Source organism: Pyrus communis, chromosome 13 (genome assembly GCF_041283825.1).
Source record: "Pyrus communis isolate YQ-2024b chromosome 13, ASM4128382v1, whole genome shotgun sequence".
Classification (NCBI taxonomy): Eukaryota; Viridiplantae; Streptophyta; class Magnoliopsida; order Rosales; family Rosaceae; genus Pyrus; species Pyrus communis.
Window position 1 is genome coordinate 19924449 of NC_142577.1, and position 23570 is coordinate 19948018.

At 37.7% G+C, this 23570-nt stretch overlaps 4 protein-coding genes across 6 annotated transcripts; 3 read left to right on the forward strand and 1 right to left on the reverse strand.

The window, feature by feature from the left end:
• Positions 1-510: 510 nt before the first annotated feature.
• Positions 511-4815, forward strand: LOC137736805 (glutamine synthetase leaf isozyme, chloroplastic). Its single transcript, XM_068476076.2, has 14 exons — positions 511-789; positions 1797-2066; positions 2227-2266; positions 2358-2461; positions 2546-2594; positions 2686-2792; positions 3004-3091; positions 3225-3353; positions 3457-3531; positions 3657-3710; positions 3793-3830; positions 3932-4091; positions 4201-4261; positions 4434-4815. The coding sequence occupies exons 2-14, from the start codon at positions 1813-1815 to the stop codon at positions 4571-4573; spliced, it is 1299 nt and encodes a 432-aa protein (XP_068332177.1). The 5' UTR covers positions 511-789; positions 1797-1812; the 3' UTR covers positions 4574-4815.
• A 557-nt stretch (positions 4816-5372) lies between these two features.
• Positions 5373-7302, forward strand: LOC137736655 (membrane protein PM19L-like). Its single transcript, XM_068475890.2, has 4 exons — positions 5373-5665; positions 5822-6041; positions 6369-6414; positions 6904-7302. Exons 1-4 carry the CDS (start codon positions 5539-5541, stop codon positions 7021-7023), a joined length of 513 nt encoding a protein of 170 aa, XP_068331991.2. The 5' UTR covers positions 5373-5538; the 3' UTR covers positions 7024-7302.
• A 1082-nt stretch (positions 7303-8384) lies between these two features.
• ABCI12 (cobalt ion transmembrane transporter) lies at positions 8385-12134 on the forward strand. 3 transcript variants are annotated; one of them, XR_015955296.1, is made up of 8 exons: positions 8385-8813; positions 9692-9808; positions 9986-10222; positions 10424-10588; positions 10736-10811; positions 11268-11332; positions 11475-11588; positions 11682-12134. XR_015955296.1 is itself a non-coding variant. In XM_068477537.2 (8 exons), exons 1-7 carry the CDS (start codon positions 8484-8486, stop codon positions 11564-11566), a joined length of 1143 nt encoding a protein of 380 aa, XP_068333638.2. In that variant the 5' UTR covers positions 8385-8483; the 3' UTR covers positions 11567-11588; positions 11682-12134. The 3 variants fall into 3 exon arrangements, 2 of the variants coding, with proteins under 2 accessions (XP_068333638.2, XP_088539624.1); XM_068477537.2 differs by having other exon boundaries at positions 11414-11588; XM_088683498.1 differs by lacking the exon at positions 9692-9808 and having other exon boundaries at positions 11414-11588.
• A 7624-nt stretch (positions 12135-19758) lies between these two features.
• LOC137737750 (protein FAR1-RELATED SEQUENCE 7-like) lies at positions 19759-23174 on the reverse strand. The gene is made up of 2 exons (XM_068477303.2): positions 22782-23174; positions 19759-22377 (listed from the first exon to the last, which is right to left on the reverse strand). Exons 1-2 carry the CDS (start codon positions 22823-22825, stop codon positions 20049-20051), a joined length of 2373 nt encoding a protein of 790 aa, XP_068333404.1. The 5' UTR covers positions 22826-23174; the 3' UTR covers positions 19759-20048.
• Positions 23175-23570: the final 396 nt, after the last annotated feature.

Here is a 23570-nt window from a genome sequence, read left to right on the forward strand (position 1 = left end):
TTTTTTTTTTTTTATAATACAAACCATATGTTATTTATAATGATACTCATACGACTAGGTGACATGTATACCATAAAGCTGTGTTATTATTATGTAATTAACCACAACTAGGTATTAATCTGACCGTCAATATATATAGTCTTCGTATCCGCTTCGCGTTAGTAAGGTTAGACAAATCTCTTTAGTGGTTAGTCAAAATACAAAATGGTTGACTACAAGATTTTTATCATTATATTGAAGTCATGTTCCGATATGAACCCTAGAAAAAATTTGTTCATTACAATTGATATTCCATCAAGATTGAAACCGCTAAAGCTTACATTGCATTTTCGCCGACTTAGTTGTTTGCTTCGCTTGTTATAATTTAAACGTAAAATCTCTTCTAATTAAGCAAGAAAAGTGATTGAAAAATAAATAATGAAATTTAGTCCCCCATTGACTTTCTTGTTGTAGAAAAGTAAATATATTACTTTACAATGCAATATATAACCTTGACCAAGCATTAAAACTATACTTTATTTCCTTTCCTTATATATGCCTATCATAAATATTCACATAATCCAAAGCCTTTCTTGGAGCCTCTCTTGGAGCCTCTAAAGGGACCAGAAACTATTTTCCTCCACACATCCACACCCCTATCGGCTAAGGAAAGGCCAACAAATCTTTTTGCCCATCACCCACTATTTTATACATAAAACTACCCCATCAAAAATACATCTCCTCTCCTCTCTCTCACTTAAGCTCGTTCCAGCACAACCCAGTTCCCAGCCAAGTTGCAGCAGTCTTTAGGTAAATCAATGGGGGACGGGAAAGTAATGTACTTTGTTTAATTAATGGGTGATGAGGTAGTCAAGCATTCGGTCAAAACTAACAGTGTCTGATACATTTTTTCGTTTCTTGCTTGTATCTCTGCTGCAAAAAGTCTGCCAAATGGTAGAGTTTTGATTATATTTGTTTTCGCTGTTTCTTCTTTCTTTTGGTGAGATTTATTATTACCTTGTTTATTTATTGGGGCTCTGTTTCGTCATTTGGTACATGCTTTACAATGTCAAAGTTGTCAGCTGACAAATGTGCGTTTACTATTTTGTGTAATTCCTTTCCACTTGTCCAACACGCTGGTGTTATTCACATACCATTTTCTACCTCTAGCACATTCTCGCAAATTTCAGCCATCATATTGAATGAATTAAGGAAGATTAAACGGCAGAATTAATAAGGAGTGTGTGTGGGTAAAAATGAGGGTAGATAGCACTACTCGTCCAACAATACTTAAAGTTGACTTTCTTTATACAACAATGTTCATGTATAGTAATTTCAAAACGCTGTTGTGCAATACCAACTAATGGTAATTTTGTTCTGAACGTTGGAAGATGTCACAAGTTCGAGGGTAAGACACTAGCGCTAACTTGTAAAGCTCACAAGATGTTAACCATGTTAAAACAATTGTGGTAATGCTAAGAAACTAACGCTTAGACATAGACTTGGGAATAGCAAGAAAGAATAGGTAATGCATATTCATACAAAAAAACAAAACAAGAGGAGAGATTAGGCGGTCCATTCGATGAATTTCATAGTTAAATTGTATAATAACAAGAAAACACTTGGTCATCTCATGTTATATAATGAAAGGAATGAAATTTCATTAGTTATGCTGAGTATTCTTACTCTCACATGAAGGTTTATCATAAAACTGTGGTATTTTGATCTTAATTTTGCAAGTTCGATGGATCTTGATGTTAAGACGCCATGATCCGTTTACTTACAAGTCCTTGATGATGGTTTATACTGTTTTTCAGTGAGGAGTAGGCCGAAATGGCGCAGATTTTGGCGCCCACTTCACAATGGCAGATGAAGATTACAAAGAGCTCAACCACTGCCAGTCCTATGACAGCAAAGATGTGGGGTTCTCTTGTGTTGAAACAGAACAAGAAAGGACCAGCTAGGAGCTCTACTAAATTTAGAGTGCTCGCCACCAAGGCTGAAGGTTATACAATCAACAGGCTAGAGGGTTTACTGAACCTGGACCTTACTCCATTCACTGACAGGATTATTGCCGAGTACATTTGGTATGCCTCATATTCTCCGCTACCATCTGATATTTGTAATGCATGTTAGGACTTGCAAACTAGCGCACCTGAAAGAAATTCGGCAGTCAGTTGTTTAATCTTTGATATCATGGTAGGTTGCTTCCAAAAAATGTTTTCATGTTTTATCATTTTGAAACAGGATCGGAGGGTCAGGGGTTGATGTCCGCAGCAAGTCAAGGGTATGATAAATATCCATGGACTTTAAATTTAAACTTTGAAAGATTGAGGTTTGATTATTCTCATGCGTATGTTTGTTTACGAATGTTTCAGACAATATCAAAACCTGTTGAAGATCCGTCTGAGCTTCCCAAGTGGAACTATGATGGATCAAGTACCGGACAAGCACCCGGTGAAGACAGTGAAGTAATCCTATAGTAAGATCTTCAGAACAAAACCACATTTATGGTTGTTTCTCTTCATTGTTACAGCATGGAATTGATATAGCTTCTATATTCCAGCCCTCAAGCGATATTTAAGGACCCTTTCCGTGGTGGCAACAATATTTTGGTAGGTATCATATATAAATGTTAGTACTATGATGTCCAGTGAATCTAAGCATATAAAACTTAATTGACATCATTCTATGTGCTTCACAAAGGTAATTTGCGATGCATATACACCGCAAGGCGAGCCTATCCCAACAAACAAGCGCGCCAGGGCTGCTGAGATTTTCAAGAACAAGAAGGTTATAGACGAAGTTCCATGGTAATTTCTCCCTTGATAACTTAAGTCTTAGTTTTAAGTTTTGTGTGTGTGCCTGCGTGTCTCGTAGGTGATTCGGACTTGGAATTATAGTTTTCATCTCTTTGTGTTAATACATAGTGATTAACAATGTAGTCATGGTTATGTACATTAATGTGTCAAGTATGTGTGTATTTAGATTCGAGAATCTACTAATCTTGACCATTCTTTTCAGGTATGGGATTGAACAAGAGTACACATTACTCCAAACTGATGTGAAATGGCCCTTGGGCTGGCCAGTTGGAGGTTATCCTGGTCCTCAGGTTGTTATTCTGTTTGCAAGAATCTGTCACTGTCAGTTTCAGCCTAAATAATTTTATTTCTCGTATTTAAACGTCTTATAAAATCTTTCGCCATCAATAAATACCGGGGTAATAATGCATCTACTTATCGCAGGGTCCCTACTACTGTGGTGCTGGTGCAGACAAGTCATTCGGCCGTGACATCTCAGATGCTCACTACAAGGCTTGCCTCTATGCCGGAATTAACATCAGCGGCACCAACGGGGAGGTTATGCCTGGCCAGGTTTTCCTCTCTCCCTTCTCTATCTTATCCTGCTTCTGAATTCAAGTAGTGTAGCTATACCTTTTTTCATCCACCAGTAATAATCATCGGTATTATCATGCAGTGGGAGTATCAAGTTGGTCCGAGTGTGGGAATTGAAGCTGGAGATCATATCTGGGCTTCAAGATACATTCTTGAGGTAACTCATCCTAATCATAACTTGGTGGCAGTTTTGCAACTGAATGGTATCATTCAACTAGTTTTGGTGTGTCGATGCGTCCCTTGATTCACTAAAAATTGTATATTTTTTCCCTACCCTGGCAGAGAATCACTGAACAAGCTGGTGTTGTTCTCACACTTGATCCAAAACCAATAGAGGTAATATAGATTTTACCATATACCGATATTTTCAGTATTTGTACACCGATGAATGAACTTATCCCCTATTTTGCATCGACAGGGTGACTGGAACGGTGCAGGATGCCACACCAATTACAGGTAATTAGCCAATACAACATTGATGAAATGGACAATATCTACGTATAATTGGATAGTATGCTCAGGAAAAATAATATATTGAATAATCATTGCTTTCACAGTACAAAGAGCATGAGGGAAGAAGGAGGCTTTGAAGTTATTAAGAAGGCCATTTTGAATCTTTCCCTTCGCCATGGTGAGCACATTAGTGCTTACGGAGAAGGAAATGAGAGAAGGCTGACAGGAAAGCATGAAACAGCCAGCATTAACACATTTTCTTGGGTATGCCCTTAAAAATTGCTAGCTGTTTCTCTTGAACTTTAAACAGTGGAACCAGAAAGTTTCGGATTATAAAATTTATAACTAAATACTCCTTAACTTGAACTCGTAGGGAGTGGCTAATCGTGGTTGCTCAATCCGTGTTGGTCGTGAAACTGAGAAGCAAGGAAAAGGTACTACCCCCAGTTTCAGTATTTACTATCTTAAACTGTGGTTAAATATGTAAATATATTTGTGTTGTCTTTTAAGCTTCATCGGCATGCTCCCAGCATTCCTTTCTGTTATGTCACTCTTAGAAACGACCTGCACCACTGAACCTTTCGATGTTGCTGACTCTTGTGTTAGGTTATCTGGAGGATCGTCGTCCAGCTTCAAACATGGACCCTTACATTGTGACCTCACTGCTGGCAGAAACTACATTGTTGTGGGAGCCAACCCTTGAGGCTGAAGCTCTTGCAGCTCAAAAGCTTGCATTGAACGTCTGAAACCAATTCGCTGAAGATAATCCACTGGGGCCTAAAACGCAGCTAATTGGGACAAAGCAGCAGCATATTCCTTCACCTTTTAAATCCTTTTGAGAAGTTCCTTTGTAAATAAAGGTCCCATTGTCAGTGATTGTTCATGTCATGTTCAACTTTGTAGAATGTTTTCTTGTATCGAAGAAATCGTGTAGATCGGAGAGCCTTAATTGAATCATTTGACAGTTTATTGGATATTTTACGCAGCATATGAACTCTGGTTTTTGCATAAGAAATAAATTTCGGAATTGATTCAAACCGTTCATTTTTTAAGTCCTCGTTCGAAGATCTTCCCTGCAAATTCACCAAAATCTGAAAACACTATGTTCATCTATTTATATAGTCACACAGACAGATAAACCTTTTCATCAAATTCTGGTAGAATTGAGCTTTCAATGAGGATCCGAACACCAAACGATTCAGATTATGGGGTACATTCTGTAAAGGTTCCAGACTCGTAATTAGCGACATATGAATTGGTTAGCACTCGAGCTCTACTGTATACAATAATACGCATTTCTTTTGCCAGAAAAGAAGCATTAAACAGAGAAAAGTATAACTTTATTCTTTTATTTTGTGTGCTTAGCATGGAAACTTTATTCCATCAAAGTCTAAAGAGCTGCCGTACAGAAGTGATTATATTTTGTTTATTTACGTATTTTAATTCTCGTAATCTCATTTGATTTATTAATCTAATTTAAAGGCGAAAAATAAACAGGATGTGTAGTAGAAAGAAAATGAGTGCGGAAATCAAATAAAGGATTCTTTGGCCCTTCCATGAGGCAATCCCAATGAAGGAAAAGAATGTAAGCCATTTCTTTGAATTAAAGACGCATATTAAAATTCAGAATATATAGTTCTGTAAGCTGAGCTCTTTAAGGGTGACAACATCTAGTTCTTCTCCTTCCATCTCTGAAAAAACTTCAAAGGCCATGGCTAATGGAGGGGCAAAATCTGCAGCATCAATTCTCCTAATTGTTAATCTTGTTCTGTATTTCGTTGTGATTGTCATTGCTTCTTGGGCTGTCAGCCATGGAATCCAAAGGTCTCGCGAAACCGGTAATTATCGATTGGCATAGTCTTTCAATTACGTGAAATCTTCTGGCATGATCATCACATCACATGTGATTGAATTGTGGCAATCACACTGAACAATTTCTCATCAATTACAACTTAATTGTGGTAACTAACAACATTTAATGTGCATGCATGCAGCATCTGTTTTGTCGATTCCTGCTCGGATATTTCCAATATATTTTCCATTTGGGAATACGGCAACTGGGTTCTTTGTGATCTTCTCCCTCATTGCTGGAGTTGTTGGATTTGGGACCTCACTCACTGGACTCCACAACGTTGTCCATTGGGACAGCCCCAGCTTGCACACAGCCGCTGCTGCTTCTCTTGCTACTTGTTCACTCACCCTTCTTGCCATGGGGTGAATACCTCTGCTTCTTTTGGTTCTTCAGTAAATTAGGAAAAAACAAACGGCCCGACAACAATAAGTTTTATATAAAAACACTTTGAGAGCCCGATTGGAGGGAGAAAAATGTTTTTCTATCTACTTGTTATGCTCTAATTGATTTTTAGTTGTGAAATTATTTTGGTGTTACAAAGTTGGGTTTTGATTTAAAGTACGGAGTTTGAAGCGTTTTCTTAAAGTGTTATGTTATCAAATGCTTAATTGTGAATTTTTTTTTGGTACACTTGATCTGTTTGGTCTCCAATTCATACATGTATTTCTACCCCACTTTTTCTGTTTCAGATTGGCATGTAAAGAGATTGATCTTGGTTGGACAGATTCCAACTTGGTAAGTTGCTGCTCTTACACACACACACACACATATATATTTGAAATATAAAACCAATGTAAGCGTAATTACCGTACTTGGCGAGGAAAACTTCCCTCTCACCGGTTGTATATACAATTATGTATAATAATTCTTTCATATGTGACTAGTCATGTGACCAGAAAGACCGATACAATCAGTTTCACTTGCACCAAAGATTTCCTTGTACTAGGCATTGTGGCACACTACAATTAGTACTAGCAGCCTTTTTGCATAGATGCATATACGTTGTCTTTTCACACATGATCCTCACCTATTAGTCGTCACATGATTAATGGCTATGAGAAGGAAGTTGTATACACAATACATTCGTCACATGTAAGAATCTACTGATGGCTCATATAGCTAGGGAAAGAGCAAGTAGTAATAGTGTTGAAATTTTTATTGCAGAAACAAAAGAAGCTTAACTAATTACATGACTAATCACGGTGTTATGTGTTGTATTAACAGCGTACGTTGGAGACAATAACAATCCTTGTAACTGCAACGCAGTTGTTTTCGACGTGTGTCATCCATGTTGGGGTTGAAGATGTTATTGCTCAAGAAAGGAGCCGCACTGGAAGAGTTTAATCGTCCTAATTAGTGTTATCTTTCACACTAATACACTGCTTGAATGTTGATTATTCATGTATGAATTGTTGTTAAATACCAACTAGTCTTGAGAAATAAGCGTCTTGCATCTCAACTCACGTGCAACTAGAATACAAAAGTGCAATTAAACTGCCAATTACCAGTTAATGGATCAGTCCAGATCAATTCAAATCCGACATTATCAATAAGAAATGGGTTGAGCTATCCTTTGTACTATCTTATGATATTTTCAATAAATATCTAATATTTTAGAAAAAATATGTGTATATAAAGAATAATGTTGTCACTTCTATGTTTAATGTATATTGATATCTATGTTTAATGTATATTGATATCGGTTGCCTTCAACGGAAATTATGGAAGTTTGCAATGGAGAGGGTATATATTCCATTCATATTAGTCGAAAACTAGAGAAAAATATCTCAAAAAAAAAAAAATTAGAAATCTGCAATGGATTATAATTATCGTCGCTATTCATTGATATGCACATATGTATGATAAATGTATGCATTAGTTATGGCAAAATTTATGAAGTAAATTGATAAATATCGTCGCTATTCATTGATTTTCTTATATTTTGCATATGTAAAGTGAAGTTTGCATTTCACCATCCATTTTCATATCGATCCTTAATTTTTCAGATATTTCAACAGAAATATCAACAATTCCGTAGCTCTACATGTAATGTACTGGTTTGTATTTGGGGTAGACCTAAAAATATCTTCATTTAATGGTTACTAGCCAATAAGCACACAATCTGTGTATGTGAACAATTTCATTTTATTTTTTGTTTTTTTTTATTAAGGAGTGATTAGTTTTTAAAAATTTAAAAAGAGTATGAAAAAACGATGGTGGAACAATTTCTCTTAATAAGTGCATATTTTATCTTAATATTACGTAATTATTGTTTTGTCATTCTTATGTAAATATTGTGAATCAAAAGTGAGGGTAAAATAGGAAAAATAGGGATATGATTCTTATTTTTTCAAAAGATACAAAATTACTATTTTGCCCTCCTTACGTAAGTATTGTGCATCAAAAGTGAGGGAAAAATAGAAAAATGGGCAAAAGTGAGGACAAAATAGAAAAAAAAATTGATAAAAAGTTGACAAATGGGGTTCTCTTAATAATAGTATATATAGATATTAACCTCCTATGCTGAAAAAAAAAACAGCAAAATTTGGTTATTTGAGATTACATTTATGCCCCATATTTCTTATTCATATTTTATTTTAATTAAATTGTTAAACTGATAATTTTATAAAAGTTTGATTGACGTTATATTAATTAATAGAGATATATAGATATTAACCTCCGATGCTGCAAAATTCTCTCATAAGTTGAGATAAACCGTTAAATTCCCGCCACTTTGGAAATTAACCGACTGTACAGAAACATCCCTAAAATCCTCCCTCTCTCTCCCACACTCAGCTTCACCCATGAGCTTCGCTTACCGTGCCGTCACAACGGTAACATTCCCCTCTTTCCCGCTGAACCCTAATCCCAAAACCCTAATTGCCTCAAATTTCACTCACCCGAGCTCACTGAACAAAACCCTTATACAAGCAAAGCCGAGATTAACCCTCCAAATTCGAGCTGCGGCGAGCGATAGCAGCCAAAGCCCGTGGTGGGTGAACGTTTTGCCGACCAAAGCTTTCGGAGCCGAGAAATTCCTCAGGCTGATTTCAGGCGCGACTACTAGCCCCATCTGCCAGTACGTCTCGGAACCCACCACCTTCCTTCATTCTGTGGACCCCAGAATCAAATTGGTATGCTTAATTTTGATGGGTATTTCCTGGTTTTTTATGATAAATGGTGGGTTTGGTCTAATTTGGTACCGTATATTTAGCTGAAAAGGATGAATTGATGTATGCGTTTTGGGTTTCGATGGCATTTAAAGTTCAAGTTTTTATTTTTGATTTTAGGTATTTCAGTTTGCTTCGTATTGAGTTTCTAGTGTTATGTGTTTGATAAGTATATGTTGCGGAGCAATTTGATAAGACTGATAAAAAATGTTACCTTTTCTTCTTCTTCCTGATTTTAATTGTGTTACAACATAGAACTTTAATATGAAAGAATGTTGTTGTTCACTTGTCTTTTCTTTTTTCTGTACCAGAGAGAGGGTTAGGGAACATTAAATGGTTGTTTCCGTGTCCAAGTTTCGACTTGGCCTGTCAACATGCGAGGTTTAGGAAGAACCGATTTGTATAGTGTAAGAAATTGCAACGGCAGTGCCCTTTAAAATTTTAGATGAGAGGAGTAGAATTCCATGCATATGATACACCTGAAATCTCCAACTATTATTGAAAGGCGGCGACTCTCAAACCTTAAGAGATGACATTTCTATTGAATATACTAGCTAAGTCAAGTAGAAACATCATATGGAATGAGATTTTTTTAGATCAACCAAAATTTTGAGCACAATCAAATGATTTTAAAGCGGAGGCTGTTTATGTTGTTAAATGCACTTAACAATCAAATGGTAATGATATCATTTTGCATCCTGGGCCTCTGTCTTTTGTTAAAGCATATTTGTAAATAACACCTCACTGTTGGTAAAGTTTGCATGATAAATTTTTTTTGGGATAGGGCATATATGCGGTTTGTAACTTCTGTTTTATTACCTTTTTTCATTTTGACCATGCAGGTTTGGCTTTTGGCTCTAGTTGTTTTACCAGCAAGGTCACATATAATACTGCGCTTTGGATTAGTAGTATACTTGGCCGTTTTGTCAATATGGATTCTTCCAAGACACACATGGATGGTAAATAACTAAGCACCAGCCTATGAGTCAGGAGCTAGTTTTAATTGTACTAACTTCTTAGTCTTTAGTATTTTATTAACAAGGCCTTAGTGATGCATCTGGTATTTTGTTATTCCTTCTTCCTTTGTTGTGAATCGATAATCAAGATACTAATGCAGGGTATTTTTTTGGTTACAGGACCAACTGGGAAGAGTGTCCTTGATTTCTGGAATTTTATTCATTATGCTGGGGCTGGGTTCAGATGGTGTACCACCGCTTGTTCAGTTGAGAACCCCACCTTCTGCAATGATGGGATTATCAAATCTTCCTGCATCCCTGGAAGGTTACTCATATTTAATTATGAAGCTAGGTCCAATACAGTTTACAAGGAAGGGGTTGTCTGTAGCGAGCACAGCTGCTTGCTTAACCTTTACTGTAAGTTGCTTCTATCTCTGCTCGGTGCACCTTTTGCCTCTTATTAAATAACAATATGTTTGGGTGCCCATTGAAATCACATTATAAGGGTGTGTTTGTATATGTAGGGACACAAATTTTGAGATTAAAGTGATGTAACCATACAATTGATGAAGAAGCTTTTATTTATACTGATAATTAGGCTTTGTATTTTTGTGAAAGGTCTTTCAAAGTGCGAGCCTTTGCCTTACAACCACAACCCCTGAAGAACTTGCATTTGCTTTGCGGTGGTTTATGCTCCCTTTGACACATCTTGGTGTGCCAGTGGCTGAAATTATTCTTACCCTCATGCTTTCATTGAGGTTCATCAATCTGGTTTTTGATGAGGTATGGGGATTGGTCAATAAGATTTGTGTTCAGTGATTCCAAAATTTTCAGATGATTTTCTTGACAGAGGATTAGTGATGATTTAGCTCTAAAATCTACTCAAACTGATATCTACTCCTTTGGAATATACTTCTAATGTGTTTGTAGGTTCGGAATGTTGCATTGGGGATTGTATCTCGTAGGATAAACTGGGAACAGCTGACAATGGTGGAAACAATTGATCGTAAGCATGCATCCAACATATGAATTTTTGTGTTGTTATTGTTGGTCTTCTCGTCCTTAGCTACAAATGAATCTGAGTTGTAGGGTCCTCAAAGCAGGAAGAGTTTCTGCTATCTAAATTTTATCATATTTGTGTGTTGTTCACACTGTATAACACTTATAGCCCCCTTTGTTTATGGATATTGTCTAGTTTGGTCTAGTAAATATCTTTTCAGCTTGACTGAGTAATCTTAACAATCTGATTCCTTCATCTTTTATGAATTCTGTGCTATGTTAAAGATGTTTCGTTGCCTACATGTAGAACTACCTCATGCTCTATCACTTTAGTGTAACTGTCAGCTTAGATGATGAGGGACAAACTGATATTAAACATTTATCTATTTGAACACCGTCTTATCACCTTTTTCTTGATTGTCATTGGCGACTTTCCTTTTATGATTTGGTTCTTACTTTTCAGTTTTATTTGCCTACTTCCGTCGGATCTTCACAAATATTTTTAGCCATGCAGAGCAGATTTCACAGGTTTGTGCATTAACTCACAGAAGTAAGAGAGAAAAAGTAATTCTGGTTTTGCATGTTTCACCAATGTTATGGCTTTTACAGGCAATGATTGTCAGAGGTTTTAGAGGGGACAGCAATGCTCATAAGATTTACTTGTTATCAGATCCATCCATTGGGACTGCAGATATCATTTCCCTGTTATGCCTGGTTGGTGTAATAGGTGCTTCCGTATGGTTTGGCTACTTTCTAGTCTGATCTGCTGTGAAACTTTTCATCGGTAATCCCCCCTTTTATTTCTCCGCCTATTTGTTTGGGACAGGTAGTTTTAGCTTTGCGCTTGTGTCTCTGATTCGATCAATATGTCCTACAGGGGAAAAATATTGTTGATGATATAGTACCATATACCGACACACATATGAGCCGGCTGTAATTTTGGTAGAACTGTATTATCAGTAGATAGAGTTCTGCAGTCTATGGAAGAAAATTCATCAACGTTCCTACAAAGAAGCGGTGAAGGTCCTTCCTGGTTTCTGGAATGCCAATCAAGAATTTACAGAGTTCTTAAAGGATCGGAGATACCTCGAGGGTTCTGGCTGTCCCAACTAAACGAAGATCAACATCGAACTAACAGTGTGTTGGATGGTTGAAACTTAAAACTTTAGGATTAGCTTACCAACAATGTTTCCTGGTAAAGCCTTCTTATGCGTTGCACCTTTTGGTTGTACATGATAAAAGAAAACAAGGCAAAATCTCACTGATTTGTGCTGCCGAGGATAGTTGTTTGATTTCAAAGTAATTATTATCAGATACTGATTAAAAGCGATTAGTGAATAATCAGAAATACTTCAGATAAAACGTAATTTTGAGTCATCGATCGCACGACGGCATGTCCCGATGATAGTCAAGGTGACAAACAATTGAACTAAGACTTATTCGATAACCAAAAGTTTTGTATAAATGATCATGAGTACAATCATGAATTATTGCTTATCTATTTTTCGTCTTAGTATTTATATCAACAAGTGCCTCCTTAGAGAGTCTTTCTTCGTAAGTAATTTAATTGTGTTGGTGTGTCATCAACTCCTCTAGATCTACTTTGTTAGAATCATTATCTTCGTTGACAGTGTTCGCACAAAATTCGTGTCGGTAGGAGACTAGTTGGTTCGTTGCCAGTTACTTTTCAGACTCGAAGTTGCTAGTTATCAAAGAGTGTCCTCTTGTTCATTATATTCAAGGCTTTGTGCGTAGAAGTTTTTATCAAGAGTGACATTTCTCTAGCTATGGAGTGCCATCTCAATCCTCTGAGTTTGGATGTGAATGATTTTGCCCTTAAACTCACGGGCACGGTGGTAATTAGCTTTGCCAAGTTGGCATTTTATTTTATATTAAAGTTTTTTTAAATTGAAGATCTCTCGAATGTTATTTCGAATGTACTCTTTGATATTTGTGTCAATTCTTAATTTTATATTAAAAGTGTTAATAAATAGAATATCGTAAGAAAATTTTATTCGCACGCGTGTTAGAAAAACATTTTCACGCATGCATGTCAATAATTAGGTATTTGAGCCCAAAATATTTTAATGCCTATATAAACGCATATGATCTTACTTTTTATCATATTTTCGTCTTTTGTCGTAGGAAAATCTTAGATTAGTTGCAATCAATATGGCTCCAACTTGGCGCACGTTAGTGAAAGTTGTGGTTGTTCTCGCCATCATCACCACGGTGGCTGCCAGAGGCAGAGATGACTGTGGAGGCAGCGGAGGTGAAGGTGCCAGCGGCGGAGGAGATGGCAGTACTGGTGGTGGTGTGCCTAGCACTGGTGCAGGAGTGGGTCGTTTGGTACGTAATAATGCCATGATACCGGCGTATGGTATTGTCTGGTGCATAGCGTTTCATTACTTGCGGAATGCGTTGTGGCGGTGCTAATCATACTGCGGCGGACATGGACATGTTCATGTGTTGTTTCAAAGACGGCTTCTTTAATTCCAACTGTTACAATTTATATATATTATCATAGCAAATGTAGAAATTAATAATACGTAGTCTTATATTCGTGACACGGCATTATAGGTTAAATACTGATGAACGATCACCCTTTAATATAATTCTGAAACGCCAACGGTCCGTTTGATTGATAATAGAATGAAAATTGTATAACTAAAAATACAACCTGAAAAATTGTTAAAACAGCTGCACAAACCCTAACAGTAAAAGAAATAAAACCGGAAAGTACAAAAATAATTCAAATATGTTTTGACCCACTAAATAACCTCAAACGCCCGAAATTTATCATCGATTGTTGCCAAGCAACGAGTTTGATTCGTCTCTTCCTTTCCAGAAATTTATCATCGATTGTTGCCAAGCAACGGTACCTGGAATTGGTCATGAATCGGTTAGGAATTGATGTAGCTGTGCTGTGTGCACCAGCTGCTGATTGTCTGTCTATTTAATCTAGCAGTTTATTTATGATCTTGTTTGTTCAAATTTTGAAAATAAAAAACAAAAAATAGTGCTTTCTTTCAAGATTTCTTGTTTCTTTCTATTCAGATGCAGTTTTCACTTTCATTTCTTCCAATATTTATTGATCTTCATATGTACACACATGTGTTCATGAGCTTTGTAGTTAAGTTCATGCGTCTTTAACAAGTCACATTCGTAATTTATTCTGTGTCATAGCTAGTCATGAGCTTTGTGTGGTAAATTCTTGTGTCATAACTCGGCCGCCTCAGGGTGTAGATATTAGAGCATTTGAATCATGTGCCTGTTTCTGTACCTAGTGTTAATCGAGAAATTGTTGGACCCAAATGTAATGGAATGTCTGTTGGGCATACGAGGTGATTAATTTATGTTTATCTATTAATCGTTGTTTTCTTTTCTTTCTTCCTAGTTTCTTATCTCTGAAATGTACTTTCTTCTCAAAAACATTGGTCGACCAGCAGCCAGAAAACCATGGAACAGAAGAGGTCTTCTTTTCACCTGCAACATCAACATTCCAAATGGTCTACATCACCCTCAACAAACAATCGCCTGAGGAAGCAGAGGAGAAAAGCCTCTCCTAGAAGCTTACCATGGTGTTCAAGGTTAGAATACCCTTGCTGTTTGTTTATTCAAATATCATTGCAAAGGAAATGTGAGAGAAAACCAAGATAAATGGTCTTTGCGTTTCTAAGGAACTAATTAGGCTAAGCAACAAGCATTTCCCTTAATAATCTTGGCTTCTCTGGATGGTGTTCTAATTTCCACTCTATTTTTGGACTGGTTGCTAATCTAATCCAACCAAGGGCGTTTTCTAATCTCAAGTGCTTTAGGTGTTGCAATAAGTTTCATTGTGTTGTTATCTTGGTTACCCATCCCCCCACCCCTCCTCCTGCCTCGCATGAGTTATTGATCAGATGGAAAGTTTTGTGTCTAGATTCTAGAAGCAGGTTTCAATCATGCTTGTTATGTTCGACTGTACTCAGATACCATTCGTTTGGGATTTGAATAGAGTTTTCTTTAACATCTCCATTTCCTGATTTAAGCTGCATTCAACTTTAAAGCTTCATTATGGTTTTCTTTATTTTTAAGGCTATACAAGAGGTTTTAAAGCATGACAATGTTTGTTTAACGTGCAACAAACATCGATATCGTTGAGAAGTTGGTGGATATTTACTTTTCTTCTGATTTAAGCTGCATTCAACTTTGAGGGGATTTTGTGCTACTGAGTTATGGTTTTGTTGCTTTCTGTTTCATCTAATTTGGTACCATTTTATTGTTTTGAGTGTTTGTATGCATATGTAATATAAGCTCCGATTTGGATGAGTAATGCCGTGGAGTACGGTATACGAATAGAAAGGAGGGAAAGCCATAAAAAAATATTGAAAGCTCACCCCAAGTAGGATCATCCAAGTAAATCGGCAAGTTACCCAAGGACAGAAAGAATGTGAACTCTCTGCTATTCACTACTAACAAAACTAGAGGCACCGCCCTTCGTTAGATTGGTTGACCATTAAGTTCCTCACTCTTTTTACATCATCCCAATTAATTCCAAGATTAATATCCCAAAGGGTACATCAAGAAGGCCAATGCAGAAACAAAAACCAATTGCTTCTCTTCTCCTAAGCAAACTTTGCTTCTCGTTTGTGGGTGTGCTAGTGAGTTCATTCATGCTGACGTTTAATTGAAATAAAAATTTTACAGGACCTTTCTACTCCACAACGGTTGGAGGACTGAGAAGCTCTGAGAATCCTGAAAGTAAGATCACCCCTGTGCCTGTTACTGACGAAGAGTTCTGGGGTGCAACATTTAAAGGTGATATGAAGCGACTGTCTTTTTGTTTTAGTGAGGGAATAAGTGACTAATTTATAAACACTAGTCAATACTATGGTTTATTGGCATGCTATGCCTGTGGGATTATAGGCATAGGATCTACGTTAATGGTTGAGATGTGTAGTATCGCGTCGTTAATGTAGAGGCTCTGTAAAGTTCCTTTTGGAGATGCGCCTTTTATTTTCTGTTTGGGGGATTGGGTCTAGTTTTATTTTCAGTTTTGCTCTCAGTGCATAGTGTCAGAAAAGCAAAGCTTAGCAATGGAACTGGTAAAAGCCTTAGTTGGATACAGTTTCAAATCATCAGATAAAACACTGCAAAAACTGCTGGTGTTGAGTTTTTGCTGCGAGTTAACTGATGATGTGAAACTATTCCCGGATAAGGCTTTCAGAGTTGAAAGGCTTAAGCTTCCCCTCTGAGGAAACTATATCGCAAGCAAATCTGAAAATAACGGATGGACTTGAAACTCCAAAGCAGATGCAAAGTAAGCATCAGAGCTGTGACGTTTAGCAAACTGGTGAGAGAATTTGCTCGTACAAATCTTTCGAAGATGAAAAGTCCATCCAACTTGAGAAACATGTACCAGATCTCTAGGAACATTGATGTCATGTGTGGCGAATGGCGGCGGAGATGGTTTCTGGTGAGGGCCAGGGATTTTGTTGAATGCAGATTGTCAGCATTTTGCCACAAACTAGAAGTTTTTTTTCCTGATAGAGGTGCGCCGTCGTCTTCAAAGTCTAAATTTAAATCTGCATCCGTTTCGGTGGGGGAGGTTGTATGGTGTTGGATGCAAGGCATGCATCAGGAGCCATGTATATACCCCAACGCTCAAGTGACTGTTTGATAAGAGAATTTGATCTGTACAGCTATGCTTTTGTCCATCTATTTGATCTGAATCATATCGATGATCTTCCTGAGCCTGTATTGGTTGAAATACTGTTTTCGACTTCCTTGCAATAAAGTATAGCGTTGTGCGGGTGTGGAATCATGACTTTCCAGGGAAAGTAGATCGGTTACTTCAAAGGTCTGGTCATGGACCGAACAATTTCGTTGAGATTGACGATTCTTATTCCGCAAGACACGGGGACATGATCCAACAAGTCTTCAACCAGTTCGTTATATTCATGGAGTTCCTACAATCACGAAAGAAATCACACTCCAAAAATTATGCAATATATATCCATCTTTTGAGAGTCTTTCGGTTTAATATAGAATTTTATCCTAAAAAGATTTTTCTTCGGACTGGTATGCAGCCCACAAAAAATGCAACACAGAAAAGTATAAAATGTTTTACATCAAGCAATCATGCATGTGCGTGAGTTGTCTCTCCTTCCTGACAGTTTATCATCGTACATCACCTACTCGTTGATAATACCATAAATTGTCTAGTCAAAATGACCCGTGCCCAATTCTATTTCTATATTTTTCTTTTCTGACGTGGAATCAGTCCTTGTAATTTCAGAAAAAGAATGTGGGAACATAGGAGTCTTTGACCGTCATACCCCCGACGTGTTCTTTTAGGTACCGTTTGGTACGTGAGACGGGACGGAACAGAGTGGGACAAGGCGTTCCGTCCCACGTTTGGTGCGCCTTAAACGGGTGGAACGAGTTGTTCCACGGAACGAGTTTTGGGTGAATTTTCGTTCCACCTCACCCCTCTGGAACGACTCGTTCCACATCTATGGAACACAAAACTATAACCTCTCCGTCTCCTTCTTCTTCCTCCTTGTTTCCATCCGAGGACATCTTTGCTCCCGCTCCGTTCCGTTCCGTCCTGTCCTGTCCCGTCCCGTCCCATTCCGTTCCGTCCTGTCCCGTCTGCATACCAAACGATACCTTATAGATAAACGGATTTGAACACCTCCACCTTTTGCTGCCGTGCGCAAATTTAGTTTCAACAGTTATACATACATATATATATATATATATATATAAATGTATGTATACAATATGTTTCTTATTTTTATATGTACTTTTTTCATGGCAAAACATAATTTTCTCTATTGATTTTGAATTTTTTTTATCTTTCAATATTTTCAATCCCACACATTATGGATTTTATTTAAAATATCATAAGTATACACAACTACAAACTCCAATTTTTAGTTTAAAAAAAAAAGAAAGTAACTAATATGGAAATACATTAATATTAAAAGCCAAAGACTTCGATCAAAATTGAAAACCAATAAGTTTCAGTTAAATAACATTAGTAGCTAAGAACTGTGCGTCCAAATCTTTCTATTTTTAATTGAAGGGGTATTTGTAATCTAAACTACCATATCACCGATATTTGTATGAAAGTTAAAAACACAAAATTAAGCAGTCTCTTTTTTACCACCGCCCCATGGCATTTAGCAAGTAATGAAACGCTGTGTACCAAACGATCGTATTACTAATACCATACGCAGGCACTCTGGCATTCTTATTAGATGAGCTACGCGGCGTGCTACGTTGACTGCCGCTATATCCACTGCTGCGGCCAGTTCTACCACCTCCACTGCCACTACGACCACCACCTCCACTACCACTACGACCACCACCTCCATAGCCGCTACGACCACCACCTCCACTGCCGCCTCTGCCAGGGACTACCACGGCTCCGCCTTTAGCAGGGACGATTGCGGCAGCGGCTGTGACTGTGGTGATGAAAACGAGCACAGCCATAAATTTCACTAACGTGCGCGAAGTTGGGGCCATAAGAATTGTAACTAATCTCATATTTTCCTATGATAAAAGATGAAAATACGATCATGAGATATGCCTTTATATAGGCATCAAAATTTCTTGCGGTAAAAGGTAACCAAATTTTTCACAAAAAAAAAAGGTAACCTAATTATTAACACTCGTGCGTAAATATGCGTGTTTTTAACAAGCGTGCGAATACAATTTTCTTACGATATTTATTACTTTTGATTATCTTGTGGTTTATTTTATGTTTATTGTTAGGATTACATTGTTGGATTGGAGGTCAAAGAGGAAGGAAATCCTAATTAGGGGATACTGAAATAAGGCCTCATTTGGCAGCTCCTATAAGGAATTTGATAGGATTAATAATACAGACTCAGGTGTTTAGTACGTTTATGTATAAAATAGTCGCTGAATTAATAAAACGGTCCAAACTCTTTTATACGGTCAGATGCGGTAGTGGCAGTGTCAATAATACAGACTCGGGTGTTTTCAGTATTGGTTATGGTTGATTATTAAGGAATCCTAGGCAGATGCGGTAAGGCGGTGTTAATTAGTTGTGACGACGTGGTGTGGACGGGAGTGAGCTACTTGCTGCATGGAGGGCTGTCTTATTTGTTCAAGAGTTATATGCAGGTGGTGTGGACGTGGTGTTTGAAGGCGCCTCTCTTATTAGTATTACACTTGCTGCTATGAATCGTCAAGAAGATGACAACGATATTCGAGCTTTTATTCAAGCGTTCTCCCAGCCAAAATTTAACCACGTTCGTAGGGAGTCAAACCAGGTTGCACAGAGGCTGTTGCTCGTGCAGGAATTGGGCGGCAACAGGAGGTGTCTTGGTTCGAGGAACCACCGGATCTAGTCACAGACATTTTGGTCGAGGATAGCTCCATTTGATTTGATTTGAATTTGCTAATTGATTTTATTTTCATTGAGGATAGTTAACTTTTTAAGTTGCTTGTGCAGGGGTTTTTATCGAGGCTCATTGTTGTGCACCCCATTCTCAAATCTGTACGTATTCCTTTTCGTATCGATGAATATAGTACATCTAACAAAATTTATTGCGAGGACAAACAAATAGACAGAGACTCTGGTGAATTGAATTGAAGAGATTGAATCCATTTGTTTTAAGACCATGTGTTCAGAGAAGATGATTTGTTTAATTTCAAAGCGTGGTTTCTTTACACGCATGACTACAACATAAACTGGGGACGCTTTTATTTCTGGATAAATTGGGGAATATATAACGATCGATTTTGATACAATAATATACATTTAGGAATAAGCAATCTGTTTGCCATGTCAGCATAAGTCACAGAGTAGACGGAATTTAGACATTGTGGAATGAAATTCGAGTTTCAAGGGGTTAAGTTGCAAAATTTGATTCAGTAGGTAAAGCGAGATTGAAGTCAAATTCCAGGGGAAATAGCAAAAAAAAAAAACGCCTGAATTGACATTAGACTTTCATACATTCCCAGTGAAGCTTCAATTACAGCAAATAAATAAATTTCTAACCACGGAGTAACCAATGGACTTGACAGCAAATACAGTGGAAGTCAAAGTCTCCAGGAAAATATGGCATTACATTAACTGGGAACAAAATATTTACATGACTCTGATCCACGCATCAACAGCAAATTATCCAAGGCAAATCAAGGACTAGCCACTTATGCAGCTCAAAGACTTCAAAATCTATCCATACAGAGAAACCGAGATGACTGACTATTGTTCCCCACACGCTTACCTCTGCCAACACAGTTTCCGTCCACCCTCACGCATAATTTCATAGGCGAGCTTGTGCTTTTCGAGAGATGTTGCCCCAGCCTCTATGTATTTACACGCTGCTTCTCTCAAACTCCACACCATCAAGGTCTTCAGTTCTCGAGGATTTCCACCCAATTCAGATTCACAAGGAATACCATATTCTGCATTTCTAGTCCAACGGCGTAAGATATAGCAGGGGGGAACTTCTTTTATGTCCAAGATTTGGAAGACTCTCAACACATGCCTACATAATATACCTTCAAATTCAAACATTCGACAGCTACAGCTCACTTCGGGAATGGATGCACCGACAGTGACTACATATTTCTCATCGTCATTCCCGCACTTGCGGACCAAATACCTGATGATAGCCCCTTCATCATAAATCTTAAATCCTAGATAACTATAGGATTGTAGAAGTTCTTTCTGAAATACCCGGAATGTGTTCAGTGTATAAAGTCTTCTGCATTGTTCTTCTAATGGTTCTTTTGTCTGCAAGTAGGCTTTCAAGTTAAAAGAGTTAAAATCCTCTTTTATTTCTTCTTCACGCCGTCGCTCGAGGCCTCTTTCATATTGTGAAACAAACTCCTTAAGTGAAGTTTGGGCATTGAAACGTGCACCAAAGAATGATTCTATACTTTCATTGAAGGGGATGCCAGCAAAGAATGTAGCTCGTAAGTATAACGGAACCCAACTCCTGCGCTTTTCATACATTGCTTTCAGCCAAGCGTTATCCTTCAACCCATACCTGCTGAGGAGTGCATTCCATGCGGTTTCAAATTCATCGGCTGTTTGACACTGATAAATGCACTTTTCATATTCATATTTAAAAGAACTATTCATTACACTTAGATGCTCACTTTCTTTTGCCTTGATCTGCCACAATGAGAAACGATGATGGGTTCCTGGAAAAACTTGCATGATGGCTTGCTGGATCATATCATCTTGGTCGGCTATTATTGACAGAGGACGACGCCCTGACATTGCCCTAAGCCATGTTTGAAACAACCAAGTAAAAGATTTCTCAGATTCATCAGCAACCAGGGCACAACCAAGAAGCACTGGTTGCTTGTGGTGGTTGATTCCAATGAAAGTGACAAATGGCACCAGATAAATACTTTTCCGATATGAGGTGTCTAAAATAATGGCATCACCAAACTGGCTGCATGAAAACCTAGACCTCCCATCAGCCCAGAAAATACTCATGCAACTACCATTATCAACTTCTACTGCATAGAAGAATCCTGTATCTTCGGCCTGTCTGGTTTGACAATAGTCAAACAGCACACCGTACCAATCGCTTCCAACGTGATTTTCTCTTCGTCTTTTGACAAGGTTTCCACTGTTTATGTCAACAATATCTTCAATTTCCAGCCCTCCAATCTCCTCTTCTATGAATTTTTTTGAAGAAAATAGATTTTTCTTTTGAACTTCCAGGTGAGACTCAAACTCATGGTTATGATTTTTATCAAAACGGTCCACTACCCACCTTCCAGAATCTTGTCTCTTAATCCTCATATATGCCCCACAACCAACTCTTGATGGATGCTGAAACCCTTCCTTTGAGCACACAAATCTCCGAGATGTAATTGACCCATCAAGCTTTGAACGAAACAATTGACCAATCCTGATTCTAAATCCTGTATTCTCAGCATACGCATGATAAAATTGGTATGCTTCATTGGCCGAATTGAACTCTAGACCTGCAGATAGATCAATTTCTGACTGCATTTCCTCTCCACCCCGTTTTAAGCGCTTGGCACTTATAACTGCAGATGGGCAATGTGGTTTATCCTCAATTGCCTTAATCAATTTGACTTTTGGCCTATGAGACACTTCAACAACAGTATTTGTCGGCATGGAACTCTTCTTCTGCAAAATCAGGTTATGATTTTCCTCTGTAGATGATTCAAGACCATGATTGTGATCCTTCAGGAAAAGGTCTACAACCCATTTCCCAGAATCGCGTCTCTGCACCCTGATTAATGCTGGACAGCCTGTCCGTGAACTAATCTGAAATCCTTCCTTGGAGCACACAAATCTTCGAGAAGAAACTGACCCATCTGTTCTTGAGCGATACAACTGACCAGTTCGAACTTTAAACCCCATCCGTGCTGCATAGAAAGTGTAAAAATCACGGGCAACATCTGCTGAATCAAAGTCTAACCCCACATATGGTTCCGGTACTCCAGACTCTCCCTCATCCTCTGCATCGACAGCATTCATCGGAGGCATCATTCCTAAAGGATATGCCTCTATAACTAAGTTGTTCCCACTGTCTTCAATCTTAGAATCGGTATCTAAGCTGCATGTCACACAAAATAAAACGACATGAAAAATCACTACAAACTACAGCCTTAGCCACAACAACTTGATTTACAATCTGAAGCGACATTAACTGATCCTCGAAAGCAAACTTACACAAAAACTAATCAATTAACACGGTCAGCAACTCAGCAGTCATGAATGTGAACACTGATTAGCAAAATAATAAAATAAAAACATAATTATCAAATCAATAAAAACAATTTCTCAGCAACCAAACACAGCATCATCCACGTAAAAAAATACTAAAGAAAAATACCCAACAAAAAATCAAAAATACCCAATTCACAAATACAAAATGCATAACAAAGAATTAAGCTTGATTGGGTAGGACATAAATCAAATTGGGGAAAAATCATACTTTGGGTTTAAGTTCCAAATTACCTTCTGATATTTGTGAAGTGGGTGGAGCTGGATTCCATGCCCATTTCGGAAGATTAACAACACTGCGAGTGGCGAGCGATGATTTCGAAGCTCAAGACGCCATTTGGGGGATTTCGTTTGCGTATTTTGGCGGGAAAATTGATTGGGGAAAAATTCAGAGGGCGCCCTTCAGAAATCTGACGAATTTGTGAAATGAATGAAATGTCAAGTGTATTGGGTTTTGGATCTCTCTACTCTGCTGGCGTTCTTGTGCTCCTTATTTCAGGGTTTGACCTAACTCGATTGTAATTTGGAGCCCATTAGGGCATCCACTGACATCATCGTCATCCAATTTTTTATTGTTATAGGATTATTTTATCTTTTTGTTTTTGGGAATTTGCATGATTACTTTGTGTTTTTTTCCCAGATCCATTTGTTTTTATTTTTCATAAAAATTAGAAGACAAAAGGAGGCTCGGATAATTATAAAAGTCACATGCTTGATTTACATGAATGGCAAATTTGATATTTAACTTGACATGTTGTTTAATTTTACTCAAATCTTCAACCCCCCAGTATTCTTTATTTATTAAAAACCGTGAACGAACTTTGTGATGCTGGTAAATCTCCTTGGAGTTGAAGTTAAATGGTTCGTTCAATTGCTAATTGAATCCATAGAAGAGAGAGTGACTGCCTGTGTCATGTACCTTGTAAAATCCGTGGTTAAGGTGCCAAACTAAGGTTTTTCTCATAAAGTGTACATTGAATGAGAGTTTTAATTATTATATTAAGTTATCACGAGTGCGCGGAA